The sequence below is a fragment of the Watersipora subatra genome, chromosome 11 (genome assembly GCF_963576615.1).
Source record: "Watersipora subatra chromosome 11, tzWatSuba1.1, whole genome shotgun sequence".
Classification (NCBI taxonomy): Eukaryota; Metazoa; Bryozoa; class Gymnolaemata; order Cheilostomatida; family Watersiporidae; genus Watersipora; species Watersipora subatra.
Genome location: NC_088718.1, coordinates 8613070 through 8636952, shown reverse-complemented (window position 1 = coordinate 8636952; position 23883 = coordinate 8613070). Strand labels below are relative to the sequence as shown.

The window sequence follows — 23883 nt, the reverse complement described above, 5'->3', positions numbered from 1 at the left end:
TATGATGCTGGTTTTTAAGAATCCAAAAAAGGTTTTGAAACCAAATATGTTTGACAACAAAGCAGATTTGCGAGAAATTTAGATGATATCAACCAAACAATGTGAAAATGCATAGCATTTACCCAGATTGGAAAACTAAGACACACACGCACATGTACACACATGCACATGCATGCACACACACATGCCACACACACGCACACAGACACACAATGACAAGCAAACACACTCACACACACACGTACGCCACACACGCACACACACACAGACACCACACACGCACACACACGCACACACACACGGACAAGCAAACACTCACACACACACGCACGCACACACACATGTGGGAAATGATATATACATGTAGATTCCTGTAACGCTGTTTTCAGTCATGTATTCATTGTTAGGTGTATTGTTTAGATAAAAAGTGCATGTCAATATTTGTTGTAACTTAACAACTAGTAAAATTTATAATATATACAACTAGTTGATAACATTTTAAAATCAGTTTACCTGCCTGCAGTATAAATAACAAACATAGTATATGTCAACTAAATTTCAAACCAAAACTGATCATATTTTGAAGAAATTTCCAAAATCAACCAAATCACTATTACCATATTATTAAACCATTTATATTTATGTGTAATATTAACAACCCATTTTTATTCATGCGTCTGTAATATTACCAAACTATCTCTATTTACGTATGTGTAATATTACCAACCCACTTCTATTTATGTACGTGTAATATTACTAACCAATTTCTATTTATTTATTTGTAATATTAACAACCCAATTTATTTATGAATGTGTAATATTACCAACCCATTTTATTTATGAATGTGTAATATTAACAACCCATTTTATTTATGTATGTGTAATATTAACAACCCATTTTATTTATGAATGTGTAATACTAACAACCTATGTCTATTTATGTATGTGTAGTATTAACAAACGACTGTACCTCATCACTAACAAATAAAGTAACGTACATTATATTCCATAATGAAAACATTACAAAAACTCAAGCCACAACTACATATTACGAACCAAAACATGAAACACTATTTACTATAATATAAATATTTAAAAAAATGTATAGCTATTTGTCAAAATGGTAATTTTAAAATCATACTTGGGAAGTAGTAAGAAGAAAATTAACAAAACAATTGGAATACACCTGACCACCATAACCAACGTATTGTTGAAAAATAAAGGAAGTAAAACTGGAATTAAGCGATTGTTCTAGCTACGAGTCTGGAGTCATATAAAGTTAATTTTATACTTGATGTAAGTCATGAGTATAACGAATAGTATTATAGGCAGCCATATATGATGGATAGCTCAGACAGCCTGAAGAGGTTTGTGTAGAGTGGCGCTTGGTAGGAGCATTATTGATACACCATGTGATGGTCACATGACAGCCAGAGACTCAGATAACCCTACAATGATCATAACAAACTAAAACTTGACTATAGGACTAATAAAACTCTGAAGACTTGAGTTGATGTTATAATGCGAAACTTCCATCAGATTATTAATTGTATGAATGTATTGACAGATATATGGTAAGATAACTGCTTATTTTGGCTGGTTAATCCATGTCAATGAGTCATAAAAATAACACATGAACTACCCATAGCATGGCTGCAAAGTCACACATACTTAGAGCACAGTATAACAGTTGATAAAGATTGATGAGTCTTCCTTAATACCAGAACACAGTCAGTACAAGTATGTAGGCCTATGTACATGTATACAGGAATACCCGTACTCTGTACTCATGTATGGATGTATGCGTACATACATGTACTTATGCACACATATAGATATACACATGCATACCTGTATAAATGTAAAGAGGTATTCCTGAATGCAGGTACACTTCCATAATTGTCTAGCAGGTAAGGCATAAAGTATAACAAATTAGCCATTGCAAAATCTGATATGATAAGGAATAGAGTTTCTCAGTTTTTGGACTTCACAATCTTTCACACAAGGTCATACTAAAACTGTGCTGAGTTCACATTGCCAAAGCTATGTAAGAGTAACAAATACAAATTTTTACTCACACACTTGATTCACTTTATAAATAAAACACAACAAAAACTAAACTTGAATCTAGCTCCTTAGCTGAACTAAAATATTACTTTTATTGCTACCTTGTCATTTAGACCAGTGTTTTTCAACCTTTTTTTACCCAAGGCACATTTTTTACATTTGAAAAATCTTGCGGCACACCACTAACCAAAAACTTTATAAAATGGCACTCTGAACAGTATATTTAATCACAATATAATTTCTCAATTTATTTATACTCAGTGTAAACGTGAGCTTGTTTAGATGAACACAAAGCTAATATCCTAGCGCTACCCTTCATTTGAAGGCCATATTTATTTGAAGGCCACTTATATTAAAGTGGCACTTTGACATTCGTCACGCTAACTAGTAATCAAAGGTACCTATTTAGGCATATTGTACTAAACGACCAGTCCGATTTCGATGGACTTCGAGTTTTTTGGGCCGTTATTAAATGCATTGACCATGCATCAAACGGGTGAATAGACGCACCTAGATCATGGTGCTTGGAAATTGAGCCTAAAAGATCAAAGCCTAGGCATTCAATCAAAACGCTCCTAACGCACAATTTGCGTGTGAAACTTCGACAGAGCACTCCGAGAACGCAGCTACAAACTTTGGCAGACACGTCTAGCAGGCACAAATCCAAAGAAGCTAATTGGCAGGTCGTTCGAGGGATGTGGACTGACCAGCACTCTAAATGGCTCTGAGGATAACAACATCCATCGTTTCAGGTCATACGACCCGATTAAGACTGGAGTGTCTCCAGCAAGCGTGGGCTAATTACCAATAAAAATGACATTCAACTATTTGACGCTGATTCTAGAGTGATTCTAAAACTATTTGACTGTTCTAGAGAATGATGAGAACTGTTGCAATAGTAATGTATCATTTGATTTTCAATATTAAACATTTTATTACATTCCAGTAATAACCGTGTTATGTTGTATTATGTGTTTTTTTATTTTATTTCTTGTTTTATAGTTTTATGCTGGTTGAGATTTTATCATTCGTTGTTTGTTAGATTGTATAATAATTTTATGTTGGATGTTACCTTATGTTATGTTATCATTCGTTATTGGTTAAATGAAGTTTAACTTGCCAAAATCATGAGCAGCTAGTTGAAAAATTGAATGCTACCCTTTTATTAAATGCCACCTCTAATTAAATGTCATCATAAAAGAAAGGTTGAAAAACAAATAAAGGTTTTACGGTAAATTATCTTTCCCGTCTTTACAGCACGGACACTGGGCATTGACATAATTTTTACAGAAAATGGTTAACAAATGTTTTATGAATTTTTAAATTTTTAAAAAGTGACATTAGATAATTTATCACGGCACACCTGGCAATCTCTCACGGCACACTAGTGTGCCGCGGCAGTGGTTGAAAATAACTGATTTAGACCACATGGCAACAATATGATATGGTGTTACTTTAATACCTTATACCAAGTGTTTAGTGACCCTATCGCTAAAGAAATCCCCAAGCTCAATCTATGATATTAATTCTTATCAGTCAAGTCAACTAAAGCTTGCTCTGAATATTTACACCAGCTGGACCAAGCCCATGCAAAGATAGATTACAGGTATTAATTCTTCAGTAATGACTAAATCGGAAGAGCCAGGAAGGCCAGTATCATAAGTTGACACAGATAACCTCCTACTTAAGCTCTGCTTTTGATATAGAGGTTTAATAAAATCCTGAACATTGATGGATGATCTTCACATGTATTTATAGCTGCCCAAGTAAAATAAACAGAGTAAAATAGATAAGTCAAGAAAATTTGCAACCAAGACAGTCAGATATCACAGGTAAAGGATATATATGTACGCATATGACATTGTGTAAGTCATATTAGACAGAAATCACATTAACTAAATCCTTACCTGATCAGTCATCAATTTCTTGGTTACCCATCACATCTGTCGGCTCAGCTCTCCTCAAGTATATTTGAAGGTCATTGATCATCTGTTGCATCGTGTACATTGTATTCGTAATCTCGCTCAGCGCTATCAGATAGATATAATGATTATTGCAAAATTGGTGTGACATAGTGCTTAAAAACCGGAATTTTTTGCAATAACATTGATGTATTGTTGCAATTCTTTCCAACTGATCTACATCATTTACTAAGAAATATGATGGTTTATTGTCCTAATTCACTCGTCAACATAATTATGAAGCAATGCTGGCCTACCTGTTCCTTGTTGTCGATTTTCTGCTTGTAGAGCTGCTATAGCGCCTTTAGCCTCTTTCAGTGCTTTTAAATGAAAAATATACAGCAGTTATAAAATAAACCAGTGCAAAGTGGTGATTAAAAAATTAGGAATGTTTTTCATTTTTAATTATAATGAAGTATTGTCATAATTTTTTTCAAACTCACCAGAAACATTTACTAGTATGAGTTTGCTTAGTGTTCCTGATTTAGGCTTCAAGAACATTATCAAATAATATTGTTCTACCTGTTTCCTGTTGTCGATTCTTTGCTCGTAGAGCTGTAATACCACCTTTTGCCTCCTTCAGTGCTATAAAATAAAAAGATACCACAATCATAGTAAAGCCAATTGGAGTAGTACTTAACCCTTTCACTGGCATCCAAGTACAGATTTAGCTTTCGGCCTACTGCCAGCCATTTTACTGAAAATTGCCGATTTTGCTTCATGGTATGTATACATTTTTTTCAATTCCAAACTCTATATAAAATATTTTTATATGTTTTATTTTGCCGACGTGGTAACAATCAGCGCTATGCAAAAATTCAAGGTATTTATGTGTTGTGCGTTGCTGATGCTATGTGAAGCTACAATCGCTACAAAGCTAAAATGGCCCTCCAAGATGCTCCTTACTTTTACAAAACGATTACTTTCCCCACCATCAGAGCTAATGCTGCTACTTTCATTATCAGTGTAATGACCAAAATCTAAATTGGCTATAATGTCATCAACGTAAGTGATTTTTTGTTTTCTCACTCAGGGGGTATTTGTGAAAGCCATAATAACACTAAATAGTTCCAACGTCAGAAAGAAAAAATCTGTGTCTTTGCGATGGGAATTCCAAAAACAAAGATTTAAAATTGCTTTGCGAATTTAGGCTAATTTTATAGAGAATTCCTTGGACAACACTATCAAAATTGTAAAAGTACTAAGTATCGTTGGTTACGTTGTAAAAGAATAAAAAAATTAGGTTACTACGCAATTGCTGGAAAATTTGCAAAATGTGCATACGACAGTAAAAGAGTTAAAAAACAACGAGTTTTTTTCCAATAATATAGATGTGTTGTTGCAATTTTTCTACAGCCCGACGGAAATATTTTCTAGTCAAGACATTGTTTTGGTTGTTCCTGATTTCATCTCAAACAATGATGGTCTACCTGCTTCTTGTTGTTGATTTTTTGCTTTTAGAGCTGCTATACCGTCTTTAGCCTCTTTCAGTGCTGTAAAACAAACATGCACAATAATTATAGCAAATCCAGTGTCAAGTAGCGCTTAAAGACATGGAACCTTTTTTAACAATATAAAGTTATTGTCACAATTTTTCTAAAACTTGTCAGTGTATCCTAGTCTACCCGCTTCTTGCTGTCGATTTTTTGCTTGTAGAGCTTCTATACGGCCTTTAGCCTTTTTCGCTGCTATAAAATAAATGTAATTATTATAGCTCATCAACTGGAACCCATGCTATTCATGAAATGCGAGATTTCAAGAGCCAGGTCTGTAGCTACTTGGCTACTGCTAGCAATGTCTTAGAGGTTTATGTAACCATATATAAATTAATCTGTATACCAAAATTATGAAAAGGGTTTTTGTTTTGCAAATAAAAATATAAATAAAACATTTATTCCTGGCAAACACAGAATTATTTACAACCTTTACATGTATGTGACAGTTGTTTTAGATTTTAGAGTGGAATGAGGTTAAGGAAAGAATATGCCTTCATTCAATTGGATGTACTTCTGCTCCAAATAAATCCATCTTAACTATTTAGTTAGTTACACTCATTTAAAGTACTTTTAAATAAACAATCATCAGCAGACATCAAACACATCCAATAAAGCGTTCCACAAGAGGATTATAAATCAGTGAATTCACTGCTTCGAGTACATAAAATAGCTCTGGCTACACAGCCTGCTATGTTTATGCACAATATTATGATCTATCTAATGTACTCTCTGACCAGTGGTGCGTATATAAATAATTATGCAAGATATACCTTTTGATTCTCCATTAGCCTTGATCATTAGTCCCTCTATATCTTGCAAAACCACTATAATAGATAAAGTAAATATCAAAAACTACTCTATATGCAAATAAACGTTAAAACTAAATTTGTGAAAATCAAATCTTTTTGTTCTTACTGGCTACCTCCCACAACTCATAGACAACTCAAATTGTTGCATCAGTTGCATCTTTGCCTTTTCGAACACACGAAACATTTACTTTTGTAATTTCATAAACTGTCCAAACTGAAGTGGAATAGTGAAAATATGAGCTTTCAAACAACCAGTTTTATTGCTAAATTCAATGCATGATTAAAACATACTTTATATATCTTATGTTTCTACTTGTTTCTTATTCAACGAGTGAATCTTTTAGTATAGTAGTCATACCTTCAAGTTTGATCATTGTCTCATAGTGAGCATCTAAAACAATAAAACTTATAATTTCCAACTGTATACATAACAATTGAGTATTGTACATAACAAAATGTTATTCTACTCATCGGCTATGTATATATTATAATTTACTTAGTAAATATCTTAAACACAAACTATAAAATTGCATCTTTCCAGTGTTGTATATACCATCTGCATTTAGTATAATCCATTAATATAAGATTAGCTGGTTTAATGATGCTAGATGTATAGTACTAAGCTATATAGAGCGGTCAACATGTGCTGGCTAAATGTTTACTTCTAATATTTATGAGCATGATGAGGCATTTATATTGTCAGCACTTAGCTTGTTGATAATTAACTCTATAATATTGCTGAAACCTGAATTTGGCAATTCCTAATTAGCAATATTACTGTAAAATATATATTTGAACACCACCTTTATTGGACCACCACCTTTATTTACTCGCTACCATAGAATAAAAGGTTAAAAATTGAGAGCCATATTTTAATGGAACGCCACCTCTATTTGAACTTCACATTGACAATCATGGATTTTTACAAACATACAATAGAAAGAAATCAGTAAAAATGTATCCTCAAATCGGTACTAATATTGGTGGTTGCTATTTATATTGCAATTCGTGTTTAACGTTAAAGATTTCCAGTATTTTTTTCTTTAAAACTATGAAAGCAACTCCACAAAATTAATTAATAACTATATCTGGCTAGTAGTCATTCCTTGATTAATGCGATCTTGATGCTTTGATGTACGCAAATGAAAAATGGTATAGCAACTAAAATGAAATCTGTCCTAATATTTTGAGAATAAAACTTGTGGTTAGCACGCTAAGAGTACAAGCAGTTTTGCTTGGCCAAGTTTCTCAATCGTGTGAAAAGCATTTTTAATTCTTATTTCCAGTCAGCTAAAAAAATTGTTTGGATGCTAATATTGACGAGTTCAAGAGAGCAGACTAATTGTTTTGATCAAAAGGCATTGTGGAAGGTATTGAACAGCCGGAAGAAATTAAAATGGAAATAAATATAGCATTGATCAGAACGCAATTAGTCAAGCAAACAATGCAAATAGTTTTGTTTCAAAAATGTTAATTTTTGTTTCTGTATGTATCAATAATATGGTTTATTTATTTCACTTGCTCTTGAATACATATTTGCAGCATTTGATAGATTATTATTATATAACTTATAAATTTGTAGATTTATTGCATGTGAATTGATAGCATCATTAATATTATTTGACCTCGGCTTCCGATGGATCAACGCTCACAATTCATCTTCTATTGACAAGCGTTCAAGTTATCAGAGCACTGTCACAAGTCCATGTATTTATTTATTTATTAGTAGATACATGTACATATACAAACTATAATATAAATCAAAAGCATAAATGGTTTGTTTCAAATTAAATGCTTCTAATGTAAAGTTTAAAACTTTTTTATCAAAAAGTATAGAGATTTTTCTATCACTTGAGATTGGTTTGTTGTTTGAGGTGATGTTATTGCCAGGACGTTTTTTAGATTGACGTTGGCAAAACTTGATCCTTGTTGAAATGCTCAAAAGAAAATATATCAGCACATATACAAACTATAATATAAATCAAAAGCATAAATGGTTTGTTTCAAATTAAATGCTTCTAATGTAAAGTTTAAAACGTTTTTATCAAATAGTATAGAGATCTTTCTATCACTTGAGATTGGTTTGTTGTTTGAGGTGATGTTATTGCCAGAACGTTTTTTAGATTAAAATTGGCAAAACTTGATCGTTGTTGAAATGCTAAGAAGAAAAGCCATCTTTTTTTGAGCGTTTTAACCAAGATCAATTTTGCCGATTTTTCTTTAAGTTTATGCGAAGGTTACCTCACTTTTTCTTGCTTCCGAAGGACCATCGCTAAGCGGATGCTTGGTAAAAATCAAATTTCACCAAACCTTCAGAAAAGTCGTTGACAAAAGTATTTTGCCGATGGTGGTAATAACGATGCCTATAAATTACGAAAAGTTGAGATTTACCTCTATGGCTTGGAATAAAGTGATTTTTAAAGCGATAACAACCGTCTTGGTAGCCGTTGGGCAAAAAACTGTTCGAGTTAACAGAGTTGAGGTCGAGTTATCTAATGCAATTTATCATTACGTCAGAACGGAACAAAGAAACCGTTGGAGTTAACCATGTGTTCGAGCTATCTGAGGGCGAATTATCCATGTTTGACTGTATGTCAACTGGTCAAAACCTACATTTCCCAATACATATTTATTTAGATATTTACGTCAAGTTGGAAGTAAGTTGCAGCAGACTTATTAAACCGTAAAGGGCCTAATATTATACCGCCTGAAAAAGAGTGCAAAATGTAGGCAAAATTTACTTTGCCGTCAAAGGGTTAAATTTATCTTCCCAAAATTACAACAAGCTATTTGCAAAAATACAACATTACCCTCTATTTAAGAGTTCTCTCTAATAAAACGCCACTGTATATAAAAAGTAGAAAAATAGAGTTCCACAGCCTTCAAACAGAGGTTCTACGATAGTTTGCTCACAAAAAATAATTGATAAAGTTTTTTCTCACTAAACCCATTTTTGAAACCACTCTTTCGATTCTTGATTGAAGAACCAATTTATTGAAACTATATTGGAGACAAACAAAATGTATACCAGACTACAAAACACATGTATAGGATTAATATTGATTAACACACAAATGTGTGCCTATTATTGTAAGACATTACATTAAATGGTAAAACATATTCATGCCGAGTTCATTATTTTTTATGTATTTAATGAAAAAAGTTTGGATAAGCACTTATCATTCACATTGGTTATTTTTACCAAATGTAATCAGTAATGTAATATAAATCAGTGATACAAGGTGGGCCAGCATACATAATGATTACAATCAATAACTTCCAGAATATGATCAATGATCTTTAATAGTTTTGAAACAAGTCACTCACATACCACATACCTAATTACATACCAATATCTAAAGTACATTGTATTATTGTTCTATTAATTTATTGCATTTTAGGTAAACTAGATACACTATAGGATTTTACATCAAGTTATATAAAAACGCAATTTCAACAGTTTCTTTTACTCTAGAACATAAAATTGTAAATTATTTGTAACATTACTGTTGTTTTTAAAGAGGCGATCAGCTGAAAATTTTTGTTGTTATGCTAAAATATTTATTGAAGCAAAAGTTGTATACAAGATATAATGTTTAGATAACTGACAGATTAAAATCATATAAAATATTAGAGAACAATATCTCTACCGAATGTCTTAGTTAATATAAACTATCCTTATCAAAATATAAGATTACTCTATGTCAATGTTGTAACGTCTATGTCAATAGTCTTACCCTGCGGTATTTGTTGCCTTCTTGCATCTTTTTCTCTATTCACCAAGGATTTTAGAGCAGCCATTTTCATTTGATCAAGAGGAGTTGTATCGTAGCAATCTTTCATGTTCAGGAGAGTAACCAGTCTGTGAGGACTCAAGCTACTCATCATACACTCTACTGTCTTAGTTCTATCAGCGCCCCAACAGGTAGCTGAATGGAAAGGTGTAAACCGATAATTGTGATAATCAGTTATCTTCAAAATATTAAACCTCTCTTCTGGTGTGAACGGCTGTAGCATCAGGTACATCGCCTCTGTGCATCTATTATAGGCTGCCCATGAAACAGCTGTGTACCCACTCCTTTCCTCTCTCATAGTTATCAGCCTATACATGTTTGATTTATCCCCTGATACAGATTCTAGTATACACCTAACTGACACTCGGTCTCTCTTATATAGTGCTCTATGAAGTATTGTCCAGCCATTAATCTTCTTTAACACTCTAAAGTGTGCAAACTTATCCATAGCTCTTAGCAACTGTTGCAAGATTTCTTTATGACTCTTCTCAACAGCCAAATACAGAGCTGTATGATTATCTTTATCTCTCACCTTGTCTAGACACCGATTTACATCATAATTACTCACACCTGCTAGAGCTGTTCTAAGACTAGCTAAGTCTGGATCAGCTCCTCTGACATACTTGACCAGCCAGCGATTGAAAGGTGAGCTTTCTGTCATTGTCTGTAAGAGTATATGCAAATATACTAAAAATGTATAGATACTGTAAAATAGAGACGTTTCTTTTTAGGAATGTTCACACTTCAACTTAACCATTTACTAACAGAGCTAGCTTTTATACAAGACTTCTTTTTTAATTCTAAAAACTTTTGTAAAGGTTACAAAAACTTATTCAATACTTTAAGGTGCAGCACATCACTGTATGAAACTTTATACTGAATGTGTGGACATACAGTAATGAAATATGACTTTTGTTTGCTTTATATCTGTGTATAACATATAGTTGAGTCTGATGTAGACATTAATTGATGATTATCAAGGTTAGCAATAGGTCAATAGTAATTAACTTTTACTAAGTTAATAACCTTTGCAATCATGAACGACTGTTAATTGATTATAAAGAATCAAAATATGCGGCTAATGAAATATCTTCATATGAGTTTCAGCTTTTATTACACAATTTTCATATGGCTATTGAGATTAAAACTCTGATGGGCTGAGCAAATTTAGTTGAAACATAGCATAGGCTTTATTCAGAATGTACGAAACATGGCAAAGACTGGCATCGTTACACTAGCGTTGCTTTTTTGTGTCAATGAGATTTAATTTTACAGCAGGGATTAGTATGAATAACTTTAATGGTAAATTCAGATTGCTGGCTGTGATGATTTAAATTGTAATGAAACAAACTGCTAGCCAAACGCTGAGTAGCCTGCTTGTTATCTCATTTGTAAGAGATCATTGTTATTAGACATATTTTTGAGGTTTTACTATGGTAGCTGCTGTTGTTGACTTAAAATAATTGAACAAGCTTTCATGTTCATATTGTTGTTGGTAATTATAATATAACTTATTTGAGTTTGAGTTCCTTACATTTAGTTACTTTTGAGAAACTTGTATATTGACTTATATCTTTAATAGTATATACATGTATATACTCAATTACAAAATCTATACATTTTTAGTATATATATTGTAATATATATATACTAAAAATGTATAGATACTGTAAAATAGAGATGTTTCTCTTTAGGAATGTTCACACTTCAACTTAACCATTTACTAACAGAGCTAGTCATGTTTTCATACAAGACTTCTTTTTTAATTCTAAAAACTTTTGTAAATGTTACAAAAACTTATTCAATACTTAAAGGTGCAGCACATCACTGTATAAAACTTTATACTGAAAGTGTGGACAGACAGTAATGAAATATGACTTTTGTTTGCTTTATATCTGTGTATAACATATAGTTGAGTCTGATGTAGACATTAATTGATGATTATCAAGGTTAACAATAGGTCAATAGTAATTAACTTTTACTAAGTTAATAACCTTTGCAATCATGAACGGCTGCTAACTGATTATAAAGAATCAAAATATGCTGCTGATAAAATATCTTCAAATCAGTTTGAGCTTTTATTACGCAATTTTCATATGGCTATTGAGATTAAAACTCTGATAGGCTGAGCAAATGTAGTTGAAACATAGCATAGGCTTTATTCAGAATGTACAAAAATATGGCAAAGACTGTCATCGTTACACTAGCATTGCTTTTCTGTGTCGATGAGATTTCATTTTACAGCAGTGATTAGTATGAATAACTTTAATGGTAAATTCAGATTGCGGGCTGTGATTATTTAAATTGTAATAAAACAAACTGCTAGTTGAGCACTGAGTAGCCTGCTTGTTGTCTCATTTGTAAGAGATCATTGTTAGGAGACATATTTTTGTTCGGCAGGTTTTACCATACTAACTGCTGTTGTTGTCTTAGGATAATTGAACAAGCTTTCATGTTCATATTGTTGTTGATAATTATAACACAACTTACTTAAGTTTAAGTTCCTTACATTTAGTTACTTTTGAGAAACTTGTATATTGACTTAGATCTTTAATAAAGCCAAACACGGAACAGTAAATTTTAAAGTTATCCAAGTTACATTTGTGCTAATGGACAGAGTTCTACTGATGCTAATTTTTCAAAGTTACCTGTTAAGTTTTGTTAAATAGTTTGAACCTACAGCTAAAATCTCAGGAAGTTTATGGAAAAGTCACTGAAATCACTGGTAATCATTGGAATTGAAAAGATAAAAATAAAACGCAAAACCTAAGATTGAAAACATCGGCAAGTAAAACATACTTCAAAATACCATGTGATTACTAATTCAATTGCTACATACTAAATAACAGAATAAAAGAATAAACTAATAGATTTAACTGAATGTAAGTCAAAATTAAATTCTCATAAAAAATTGAAATTGTTAACATATGTAACTGTACTCATAGTAGTATAGTGAGAGCAGATCTACACATAATAGGCGGAGCTTAGGGAGCAGGAAGTGACATCACATCAGGATCTGTTTGATTGACAGTTGGGGGGCGGAGCTAGGCGGTGTTGAGTCATGGTGTGAGTCATGGCGATCTGTGTGATTCGTGGTGCGAGTGAGTAATGGTGTGAGTTGGTTGGTGACGTCGCGGTGGTGGTGTCGGTGGCCGAGTGGTGAGTCGGGCCGCGAGACGATTCGCGGTTGTATTTGGGATTATCGGATTTCGTTGGCGTCCGGTAGAGGTCGCTCTTCCGTGCCGTTTCGGGGATTGACGGAGAGCTCGGTGGCGACGGGTTGACGGACGGTGGCGGATGGATTTCGAGATCGTCGGAGCTTGTATGTATTTTCTTTTTTCCGATCCCGAATGAGAATGATGTGTCTGCGAACGAATATTCATTTTGATTGTAAACTTCATAAATTCTGAAATTATCTATCGCCTCTAAGTCTTCATCAGGATTAAAACTTTTCAGAATTGACGGAGCATGCAATCTGAAGGAATTCAGAGAGAAATTAAAACAAAGATTATAAACTCTGTATATCAAGACAGTAATGAGTTAAGGAAATGATATTATGATTAAATTTTATATAGTTTATTTGATGATATATCATAGGGATTTAAACTTACTATCAATGGATATGTTATTGAATAAAAGTTTTGTATATAAAAATGCTAAAACATAATATAAAAAAGACTATTGAATTTCATTCAATCCCAATTTTCTTCTTCTTTCATTGTCGAATGAGAATGAACTGTCTACAATCAAAACATACATTATTTTTAGTGAGATATAGTAAAAGTAAGACATACAATCAGATTAGATCATTCATTCAAACTAAAAATCAAATATAATGTAATACTTACTGAAGAAGAAGAAGATCCATCCTTTTTCTGAATGGAATCTTCCTGTTGAGATACGGGAGCCTGCAATTGCAATGATTACAGTCAGGATGGTTTACTATATCCTTGCTGAGATAGTAGACTCTACATTCACAATGGACTCCAACTTAAATTGTAAATTTCAATTGCATTAGTCATCGAATCATAGAATGATATGCAAGATGTAATGCAGACAGAATAGGATATGCAATCAGCTAGAGTAGGACATACAGACAATAAGAAAAACAAATATGTTACATCACATAGTCAGACTAGGACACACAGACAGAGGAGGATATTCAGTTAAAATAATCTGTTTTAATCTGAGTAGGGATATAACATACACTTTGCTAAGATATTGGAGTTTGCAATTGCAATGAATACAATCAGCCTAGAACACATAGTTACTACTCAGAAGAGAAGATTCATTGTATCATTCCTACATAACATCTAGATTGAATTTGTAGTACTTACTGTAAACCGTAATCTTTCGTTGAGATCTTGATAGAACTTTTCACGTAAGAGAAATCGACAAGCTTTTCGCTTCCGAACGCTTATTTCCATTCCATGAGAGCAGTAATCCCATCGCTTCACACATTTATCTACACAATGTAATCGTTCTTGAAATTTCCTTTTTCTGTTGTCTCTGGTACTCATTGTGAAATTATGAACTGAATTGAAAAGGCATATTCGCTCGAAGGTTTTATAACAAGTAGAAGTGTTATCGCGGTTCAATAATTTTGTGATCTAATGATATATATAAACAGTTTTCGCGAAATTCACTTTCGCGAAATTCAATTTCGCGAAAGTTGACTATATAATATATATGTGTAATTTCGCGAAATCCAATTTCGCGAAATCCAATTTCGCGAAATTCACTTTCGCGAAATTCAATTTCGCGAAAGTTGACTATATAATATATATGTGAAATTTCGCGAAATCCAATTTCGCGAAATTCAATTTCGCGAAAGTTGACTATATAATATATATGTGTAATTTCGCGAAATCCAATTTCGCGAAATCCAATTTCGCGAAAGTTGACTATATAATATATATGTGAAATTTCGCGAAATCCAATTTCGCGAAATTCACTTTCGCGAAAGTTGACTATATAATATATATAATGTGTAATTTCGCGAAATTCAATTTCGCGAAATTCACTTTCGCGAAAATCTGTTTACTATTTTCGCTTCATTAATTCCTTTGGACACACCCATCATTCTTCAATTCACTATATAAGCGTTGCATAATCTGATGGAATATTCTGCCTCATTAACCATCTCTTGATACCTACTTATATTTGAGAATTTGGGTCGATCGAGTGTTGATACCATAAGGCTTGTATGCTTCAGCTAGAATTCTGTTAGCCGGCTACTCGCGATTAAGTTCGTTGAGTGTCGCTGTTTTCAGGGGCTGTTGTGTGGACAAGCGCCTTGGCATTCGACTTGATTGTTTTCCTAGGTTTACCTATGGAATTCTCCTGTTTGGTTTGGCTTAACCATTCCATAACAGCCTCTCGACCAGTAAATAGATGAAGATGATGAACTAGTAAAGAGGCAGACATGGATTAATATGTGGATTATTTTGAGGATAACTCCAACTCAGCGTGAGTATATCAATATATAAAACTTATATCAAAAATGTTACGTTATTGAATCATTGGCTTTGCCGTTTCCGGTTAGTGCATGCGCACGCAGTTCTGTTTTTATCCTCGAGGATGCGTTACACGTTTTTCTAATGCTCTTGTATTGTATTCCTTATTCACATGTACTATTGTTCGTTATTCATAATATACGTTCTACAGCATTAACTACACACATATTCAACAAAAAAGGTAAATAACATTCGGTTGTATTTTTTACCAAGTTTATTTCGATATAAAGTATATATGTATATTCAATTGTAAAATATAGAAAAAAATTTTATGTCAGTTCTTCTAGTAATTTAACAATTTGGGAAGTTCCTTGAATATGTACATTGTCAATACCTTCATTTTCTTCGTTATTAAGACTTTTACTAATTTTTCCATTCCAATCATATCTATCTAGTATAGTTTTTCGAACTACATGATCTCGTGTATCTTTTTCAGAAATTTTTAGCATAACTGTTAGAAAATCTTCTATTGAACATCCTCTGCTCCAAAATATTGCAAAGAGAAGACAGTAATCTCCACATGTTGTTGAAAGAAAACCTTGGAGTAGAACATCATTCCATTTAATTAACTTTATTCCAGAAAGTTTTAAGATTTGAGCGACATCTGGATATGTTGAAGGATCTCGTCCTGTTGAATCGAAATAATTAATTTCGGATTTTGTTCGAATAACTCCTATCCAGTGTTCTCCTGGTTGATAAGAATAGTGTGTGTTAAAAATATATATTCCTTCATTCGATAAAAATTGTTCTATAGACTAGTACAATCCTAGCTTTGATTGTATCTTCAGTAGCTTTTATCTTACTCACATTTTATTATTATATATACATTTATAATCATTGCTCACTTGTATATCAGCATGGCCTAGCACAATCCTAGTTTTGCTTATTGTATCTTTAGTAGATTTTATCTTACTCACATTTTATTATTATATATACATTTATAATCACTGCTCACTTGTATATTAACATGGCCTAGCACAATCCTAACTTTGTTTATTGTATCTTCAGTAGCTTTTATCTTACTCACATTTTATTATATATACATTTATAATCATTGCTCACTTGTACATCAACAGGGTCTAGCACAATCCTAGCTTTGTTTATTGTATCTTCAGTATCTTTTATCTTACTCACGTTTTATTATTATATATTCATTTATATTCGCTGCTCACTTGTATATTAACATAGACTAGCACAATCCTAGCTCTGTTTATTGTATCTTCAGTAACTTTTATCTTACTCACATTTTATTATTATATATACATTTATAATCACTGCTCACTTGTATATTAACACGGACTAGCACAATCCTAGCTTTGTTTATTCTATCTTGAGTAGCTTTTATCTTACTCACATTTTATTATTATATATACATTTATAATCACTGCTCACTTGTACATTAACATGGACTAGCACAACCCTAGCTTTTATCTTACTCACATTTTATTATTATATATACATTTATAATCATTGCTCACTTGTATATCAACATGGCCTAGCACAATCCTAGTTTTGCTTATTGTATCTTTAGTAGTTTTTATCTTACTCACATTTTAATATTATATATACATTTATAATCACTGCTCACTTGTATATCAACATGGACTAGCACAATCCTAGCTTTGTTTATTGTATCTTCAGTAGCTTTTATCTCACTCACATTTTATTATTATATATACATTTATAATCATTGCTCACTTGTACATCAACATGGTCTAGCACAATCCTAGCTTTGTTTATTGTATCTTCAGTAGCTTTTATCTTACTCACGTTTTATTATTATATATTCATTTATATTCGCTGCTCACTTGTATATTAACATAGACTAGCTCAATCCTAGCTCTGTTTATTGTGTCTTCAGTAACTTTTATCTTACTCACATTTTATTATTATATATACATTTATAATCATTGCTCACTTGTATATCAGCATGGCCTAGCACAATCCTAGTTTTGCTTATTGTATCTTTAGTAGATTTTATCTTACTCACATTTTATTATTATATATACATTTATAATCACTGCTCACTTGTATATTAACATGGCCTAGCACAATCCTAACTTTGTTTATTGTATCTTCAGTAGCTTTTATCTTACTCACATTTTATTATATATACATTTATAATCATTGCTCACTTGTACATCAACAGGGTCTAGCACAATCATAGCTTTGTTTATTGTATCTTCAGTATCTTTTATCTTACTCACGTTTTATTATTATATATTCATTTATATTCGCTGCTCACTTGTATATTAACATAGACTAGCACAATCCTAGCTCTGTTTATTGTATCTTCAGTAACTTTTATCTTACTCACATTTTATTATTATATATACATTTATAATCACTGCTCACTTGTATATTAACACGGACTAGCACAATCCTAGCTTTGTTTATTCTATCTTGAGTAGCTTTTATCTTACTCACATTTTATTATTATATATACATTTATAATCACTGTTCACTTGTACATTAACATGGACTAGCACAACCCTAGCTTTTATCTTACTCACATTTTATTAATATATATACATTTATAATCATTGCTCACTTGTATATCAACATGGCCGAGCACAATCCTAGTTTTGCAATTATTATAAAGTGCTGTAAGTAAGAGATAAGTGTAGTAAGTGATTACTAAGACTAAGTGTAGTAAGAGATCATCAGGAGTGTTATTAAAGTACAGATAATAAGTATATGTACAATTATTATAAAGTTCTGTAAGAGTTCATCAAGAGTGTTAATAAAGTACAGAGAATAAGTATATGTACAATTATTATAAAGTGCTGTAAGAGATCATCAAGAGTGTTAATAAAGTACTGAGAATAAGTATATGTACAATTATTAAAAAGTGCTGTAAGAGATCATCAGGTGTGGTAAAAAAGTACAGATAATAAGTATGTGTACAATTATTATAAAGTGTAGTAAAAGACCATCAAGAGTGTTAATAAAATACAGAGAATAAGTATGTGTACAATTATTATAAAGTGTAGTAAGAGATCATCAAGAGTGTTAATAAAGTACAGAGAATAAGTATGTGTACAATTATTCTAAAGTGCTGTAAAAGATCATCAGGAGTGTTAATAAAGTACTGAGAATAAGTATGTGTACAATTATTATAAAGTGTTGTAAGAGAACATCAGGAGTATTAATAAAGTACAGAGAATAAGTATATGTACAATTATTATAAAGTGCTGTAAGAGATCATCAAGAGTGTTAATAAAGTACAGAGAATAAGTATATGTACAATTATTATAAAGTGCTGTCAGAGATCATCAGGATTGTTAATAAAGTACAGAGAATAAGTATATGTACAATTATTATAAAGTGTAGTAAGAGATCATCAGGAGTGTTATTAAAGTACAGATAATAAGTATATGTACAATTATTATAAAGTTCTGTAAGAGTTCATCAAGAGTGTTAATAAAGTACAGATATTAAGTATATGTACAATTATTATAAAGTGTATTAAGAGATCATCAAGAGTGTTAATAAAGTACAGAGAATAAGTATATGTACAATTATTATAAAGTGCTGTAAGAGATCATCAGGAGTGTTAATAAAGTACAGAGAATAAGTATATGTACAATTATTATAAAGTACTGTAAGAGATCATCAAGAGTGTTAATAAAGTACTGAGAATAAGTATATGTACAATTATTATAAAGTGCTGTAAGAGATCATCAGGAGTGTTAATAAAGTACTGAGAATAAGTATATGTACAATTATTATAAAGTGTAGTAAGAGATCATCAAGAGTGTTAATAAAGTACAGAGAATAAGTATATGTACAATTATTATAAAGTGTATTAAGAGATCATCAGGAGTGTTAATAAAGTACTGAGAATAAGTATGTGTACAATTATTATAAAGTGCTGTAAGAGATCATCAAGAGTGTTAATAAAGTACAGAGAATAAGTATATGTACAATTATTATAAAGTACTGTAAGAGATCATTAGGAGTGTTAATAAAGTACTGAGAATAAGTATGTGTACAATTATTATAAAGTGCTGTAAGAGATCATCAAGAGTGTTAATAAAGTACTGAGAATAAGTATATGTACAATTATTATAAAGTGCTGTAAGAGATCATCAAGAGTGTTAATAAAGTACTGAGAATAAGTATATGTACAATTATTATAAAGTGCTGTAAGAGATCATCAGGTGTGGTAAAAAAGTACAGAGAATAAGTATGTGTACAATTATTATAAACTGTAGTAAAAGTCCATCAAGAGTGTTAATAAAATACAGAGAATAAGTATGTGTACAATTATTATAAAGTGTAGTAAGAGATCATCAAGAGTGTTAATAAAGTACAGAGAATAAGTATGTGTACAATTATTCTAAAGTGCTGTAAGAGATCATCAGGTGTGGTAAAAAAGTACAGAGAATAAGTATGTGTACAATTATTATAAAGTGTAGTAAAAGACCATCAAGAGTGTTAATAAAATACAGAGAATAAGTATGTGTACAATTATTATAAAGTGCTGTAAAAGATCATCAAGAGTGTTAATAAAGTACTGAGAATAAGTATGTGTACAATTATTATAAAGTGCTGTAAGAGATCATCAAGAGTGTTAATAAAGTACAGAGAATAAGTATATGTACAATTATTATAAAGTACTGTAAGAGATCATCAGGAGTGTTAATAAAGTACTGAGAATAAGTATGTGTACAATTATTATAAAGTGCTGTAAGAGATCATCAAGAGTGTTAATAAAGTACTGAGAATAAGTATATGTACAATTATTATAAAGTGCTGTAAGAGATCATCAAGAGTGTTAATAAAGTACTGAGAATAAGTATATGTACAATTATTATAAAGTGCTGTAAGAGATCATCAGGTGTGGTAAAAAAGTACAGAGAATAAGTATGTGTACAATTATTATAAAGTGTAGTAAAATTCCATCAAGAGTGTTAATAAAATACAGAGAATAAGTATGTGTACAATTATTCTAAAGTGCTGTAAAAGATCATCAGGAGTGTTAATAAAGTACTGAGAATAAGTATGTGTACAATTATTATAAAGTGCTGTAAGAGATCATCAGGAGTATTAATAAAGTACAGAGAATAAGTATATGTACAATTATTATAAAGTGCTGTAAAAGATCATCAAGAGTGTTAATAAAGTACAGAGAATAAGTATATGTACAATTATTATAAAGTGCTGTCAGAGATCATCAGGAGTGTTAATAAAGTACAGAGAATAAGTATATGTACAATTATTATAAAGTGTAGTAAGAGATCATCAGGAGTGTTATTAAAGTACAGATAATAAGTATATGTACATCTAATCTGATTGTATGTCTTACTTTTACTATATCTCACTAAAAATAATGTATGTTTTGATTGTAGACAGTTCATTCTCATTCGACAATGAAAGAAGAAGAAAATTGGGATTGAATGAAATTCAATAGTCTTTTTTATATTATGTTTTAGCATTTTTATATACAAAACTTTTATTCAATAACATATCCATTGATAGTAAGTTTAAATCCCTATGATATATCATCAAATAAACTATATAAAATTTAATCATAATATCATTTCCTTAACTCATTACTGTCTTGATATACAGAGTTTATAATCTTTGTTTAATTTCTCTCTGAATTCCTTCAGATTGCATGCTCCGTCAATTCTGAAAAGTTTTAATCCTGATGAAGACTTAGAGTTCATGTAAATCTCACTTCGATCCAATATCATGAGAGCTGGTGTCAACCATTGAAATGATGAGGGAATGTTATACTTTTGAGGTTCGATGATCGAACATAATACCACACGCTCTCCCTTACGTTCAACGAAGAATTGCAACGCAATCTCACAATTGTCATTTTCTTCAGACTTATTTGCTTGTATTACTTCTAACGAAGCTGGAATATCCAAAACTTTTAGATCAATCCATTTCCATGGTTCTTGCATTTCCTCGGTTTTTAAAACTGTTGCAATAGGTGACGTAATTTTCTCATCTCCTTCCATATAATTTTCCTTGGATTCGAATAACCGCTTTACTACCGAACTTTTTCTTGATGATCTTCGTAATGACGTAGTTCTGTTCAATCTAGACTTGGTTGGTCTTCTATACTCTCTTTGTTTCATATTCAATTAGGAAGTTCTTTCAGAAATAATGTCGATATTCATACTATTGGAAGTTGACTCCTCAGAAGCTCCAGTAACAATCAACACTAACTAATAATACTTCATCAATTTATACATTATCTTTAAAAAAGTAGTGGAACCATAACAGCGATGGATAATTTCAGAATTTATGAAGTTTACAATCAAAATGAATATTCGTTCGCAGACACATCATTCTCATTCGGGATCGGAAAAAAGAAAATACATACAAGCTCCGACGATCTCGAAATCCATCCGCCACCGTCCGTCAACCCGTCGCCACCGAGCTCTCCGTCAATCCCCGAAACGGCACGGAAGAGCGACCTCTACCGGACGCCAACGAAATCCGATAATCCCAAATACAACCGCGAATCGTCTCGCGGCCCGACTCACCACTCGGCCACCGACACCACCACCGCGACGTCACCAACCAACTCACACCATTACTCACTCGCACCACGAATCACACAGATCGCCATGACTCACACCATGACTCAACACCGCCTAGCTCCGCCCCCCAACTGTCAATCAAACAGATCCTGATGTGATGTCACTTCCTGCTCCCTAAGCTCCGCCTATTATGTGTAGATCTGCTCTCACTATACTACTACTCATGACAGCAATATTTTTAGATATTTCTCAGAAACACCAGGTAGCTGGGCATTTCGCTTTGGGCCAGCTATTTTATACTCATTCGACCATTTTATATTTTTGGAACTTTAGTAGTAGTAGTTTGTGTACCGCATACAACTAGAAAATCTCAGCTGCAACTTTCTGTTCACACATGACTTGGCATTGCTTACAAGAATGTAAGACTTTGCTGGTCTAAAAATTGAATGCCTGTGGACTTGCCATTATTTATGCTATTCAATGCGTAGCATAACTTATTCGATGTATGTTCAAATTGTGGGTATGTACAACAGTGTTTATAGTAGCTATATTATAGTTATAGCAGTTTATATTATCGGTTAATGGTTAAGTATATTGTTTGCATTATCAGAAAATGAAACTTTTACATAGAACTATTTGTGGCACCACTGTAACTTTTTGTTAACACCTGACTTGGCATTGCTTGAAAGATATTTGGAGTTTAATAAATGAAAGTGAATGTACTCTTTATTATTTAGTCTTTGAAATGTTTGGGATAATTTATCCTAAAGGATTAAAGTCTTCATTGCTATTATTAGTGTTTCTGAACTCACTAATCAAGAACAGTGACTAATGAATGGTTTCATAAAAGAGGTCAAATGTAGTAATTGAGAAAATTGAATAAAACAGCTTTAAACTGAGGTATGAGCTGAGCAGTTCTCTGCAGGTAGCTATGTGTAATGGTAGTGTCTACTGCTGGAATTGCTTCTAATGTAAGCAGAAATAACTTAATTTATTCCCATAGCTTTGCAACATTCTAGTGTCATATTAACCCTATTGCATGTGGGCATTAGTTGCTGTTACCGTGAAAATCAATCATCTCTTGTTTTCGGAAAGTGTTAATCATTATAGAATAATAGTTAAACTCCCCTGCTTTGCTGCTCACCAGAATATCAGCTGTGCTATGAAAAGTTATACTATCAACTAACTTAATGTACTGATCGTTCTGACTAATGACTAAATAAGCTAATCAGGATTAAGTACACAAGGGATGGGAGGAACTAAAGATGATAATTGGAGCTGAATAATGAGAGGCCATAAGGGGAGAATAAATTAGGGAAACACTGGGAAGGTAACAATGGGAAGGAAGTTTATTCTAAGAGGGAGCTAGAAGGAAAATTCGAAAGGGGGTAGGAACAAAGATCAGGAAGGGAAAGGGAGAGATAGAATGATAAATATAATTAGGGGAAGTAGTTTGGAGAGCGAAATTTCGGAGAGGGAACATTGAAGAATATAGAGCAGGTTGAAAAATAGCAGCAAAGTAGTAAAAGGGAGTTAAAAAACCAATAGAAGAGCTGGGAATAAGAAAAAAGGGGGGATGTGTCAAGTAACATGTTATTGAGGCATTCTGACACAAGTCAACCCTATGACTTTTGCACTCAATTATTCCAACATTTTTTTTTAAATTTTCATATCAACTTTTATACAAATTTTTATACAAAACATGATAATATGTGAAAAAAATATGGGATGGATATG

The 23883-nt window shown here is 32.1% G+C and overlaps 1 protein-coding gene and 1 long non-coding RNA gene across 2 annotated transcripts; one reads left to right on the top strand and one right to left on the bottom strand.

Moving 5' to 3' along the window:
- Positions 1 to 1315: 1315 nt before the first annotated feature.
- Positions 1316 to 10160, bottom strand: LOC137408824 (uncharacterized). Its single transcript, XM_068095405.1, has 8 exons — positions 10071 to 10160; positions 6692 to 6724; positions 6295 to 6348; positions 5459 to 5521; positions 4551 to 4613; positions 4286 to 4348; positions 3975 to 4097; positions 1316 to 1448 (listed from the first exon to the last, which is right to left on the bottom strand). The coding sequence occupies exons 1-7, from the start codon at positions 10138 to 10140 to the stop codon at positions 3979 to 3981; spliced, it is 465 nt and encodes a 154-aa protein (XP_067951506.1). The 5' UTR covers positions 10141 to 10160; the 3' UTR covers positions 1316 to 1448; positions 3975 to 3978.
- Positions 10161 to 15699: 5539 nt separating this feature from the next.
- On the top strand, positions 15700 to 21175 carry LOC137408159 (uncharacterized). The gene is made up of 2 exons (XR_010980042.1): positions 15700 to 15824; positions 20998 to 21175. It is a non-coding gene; the product is annotated as an uncharacterized lncRNA (long non-coding RNA).
- Positions 21176 to 23883: the final 2708 nt, after the last annotated feature.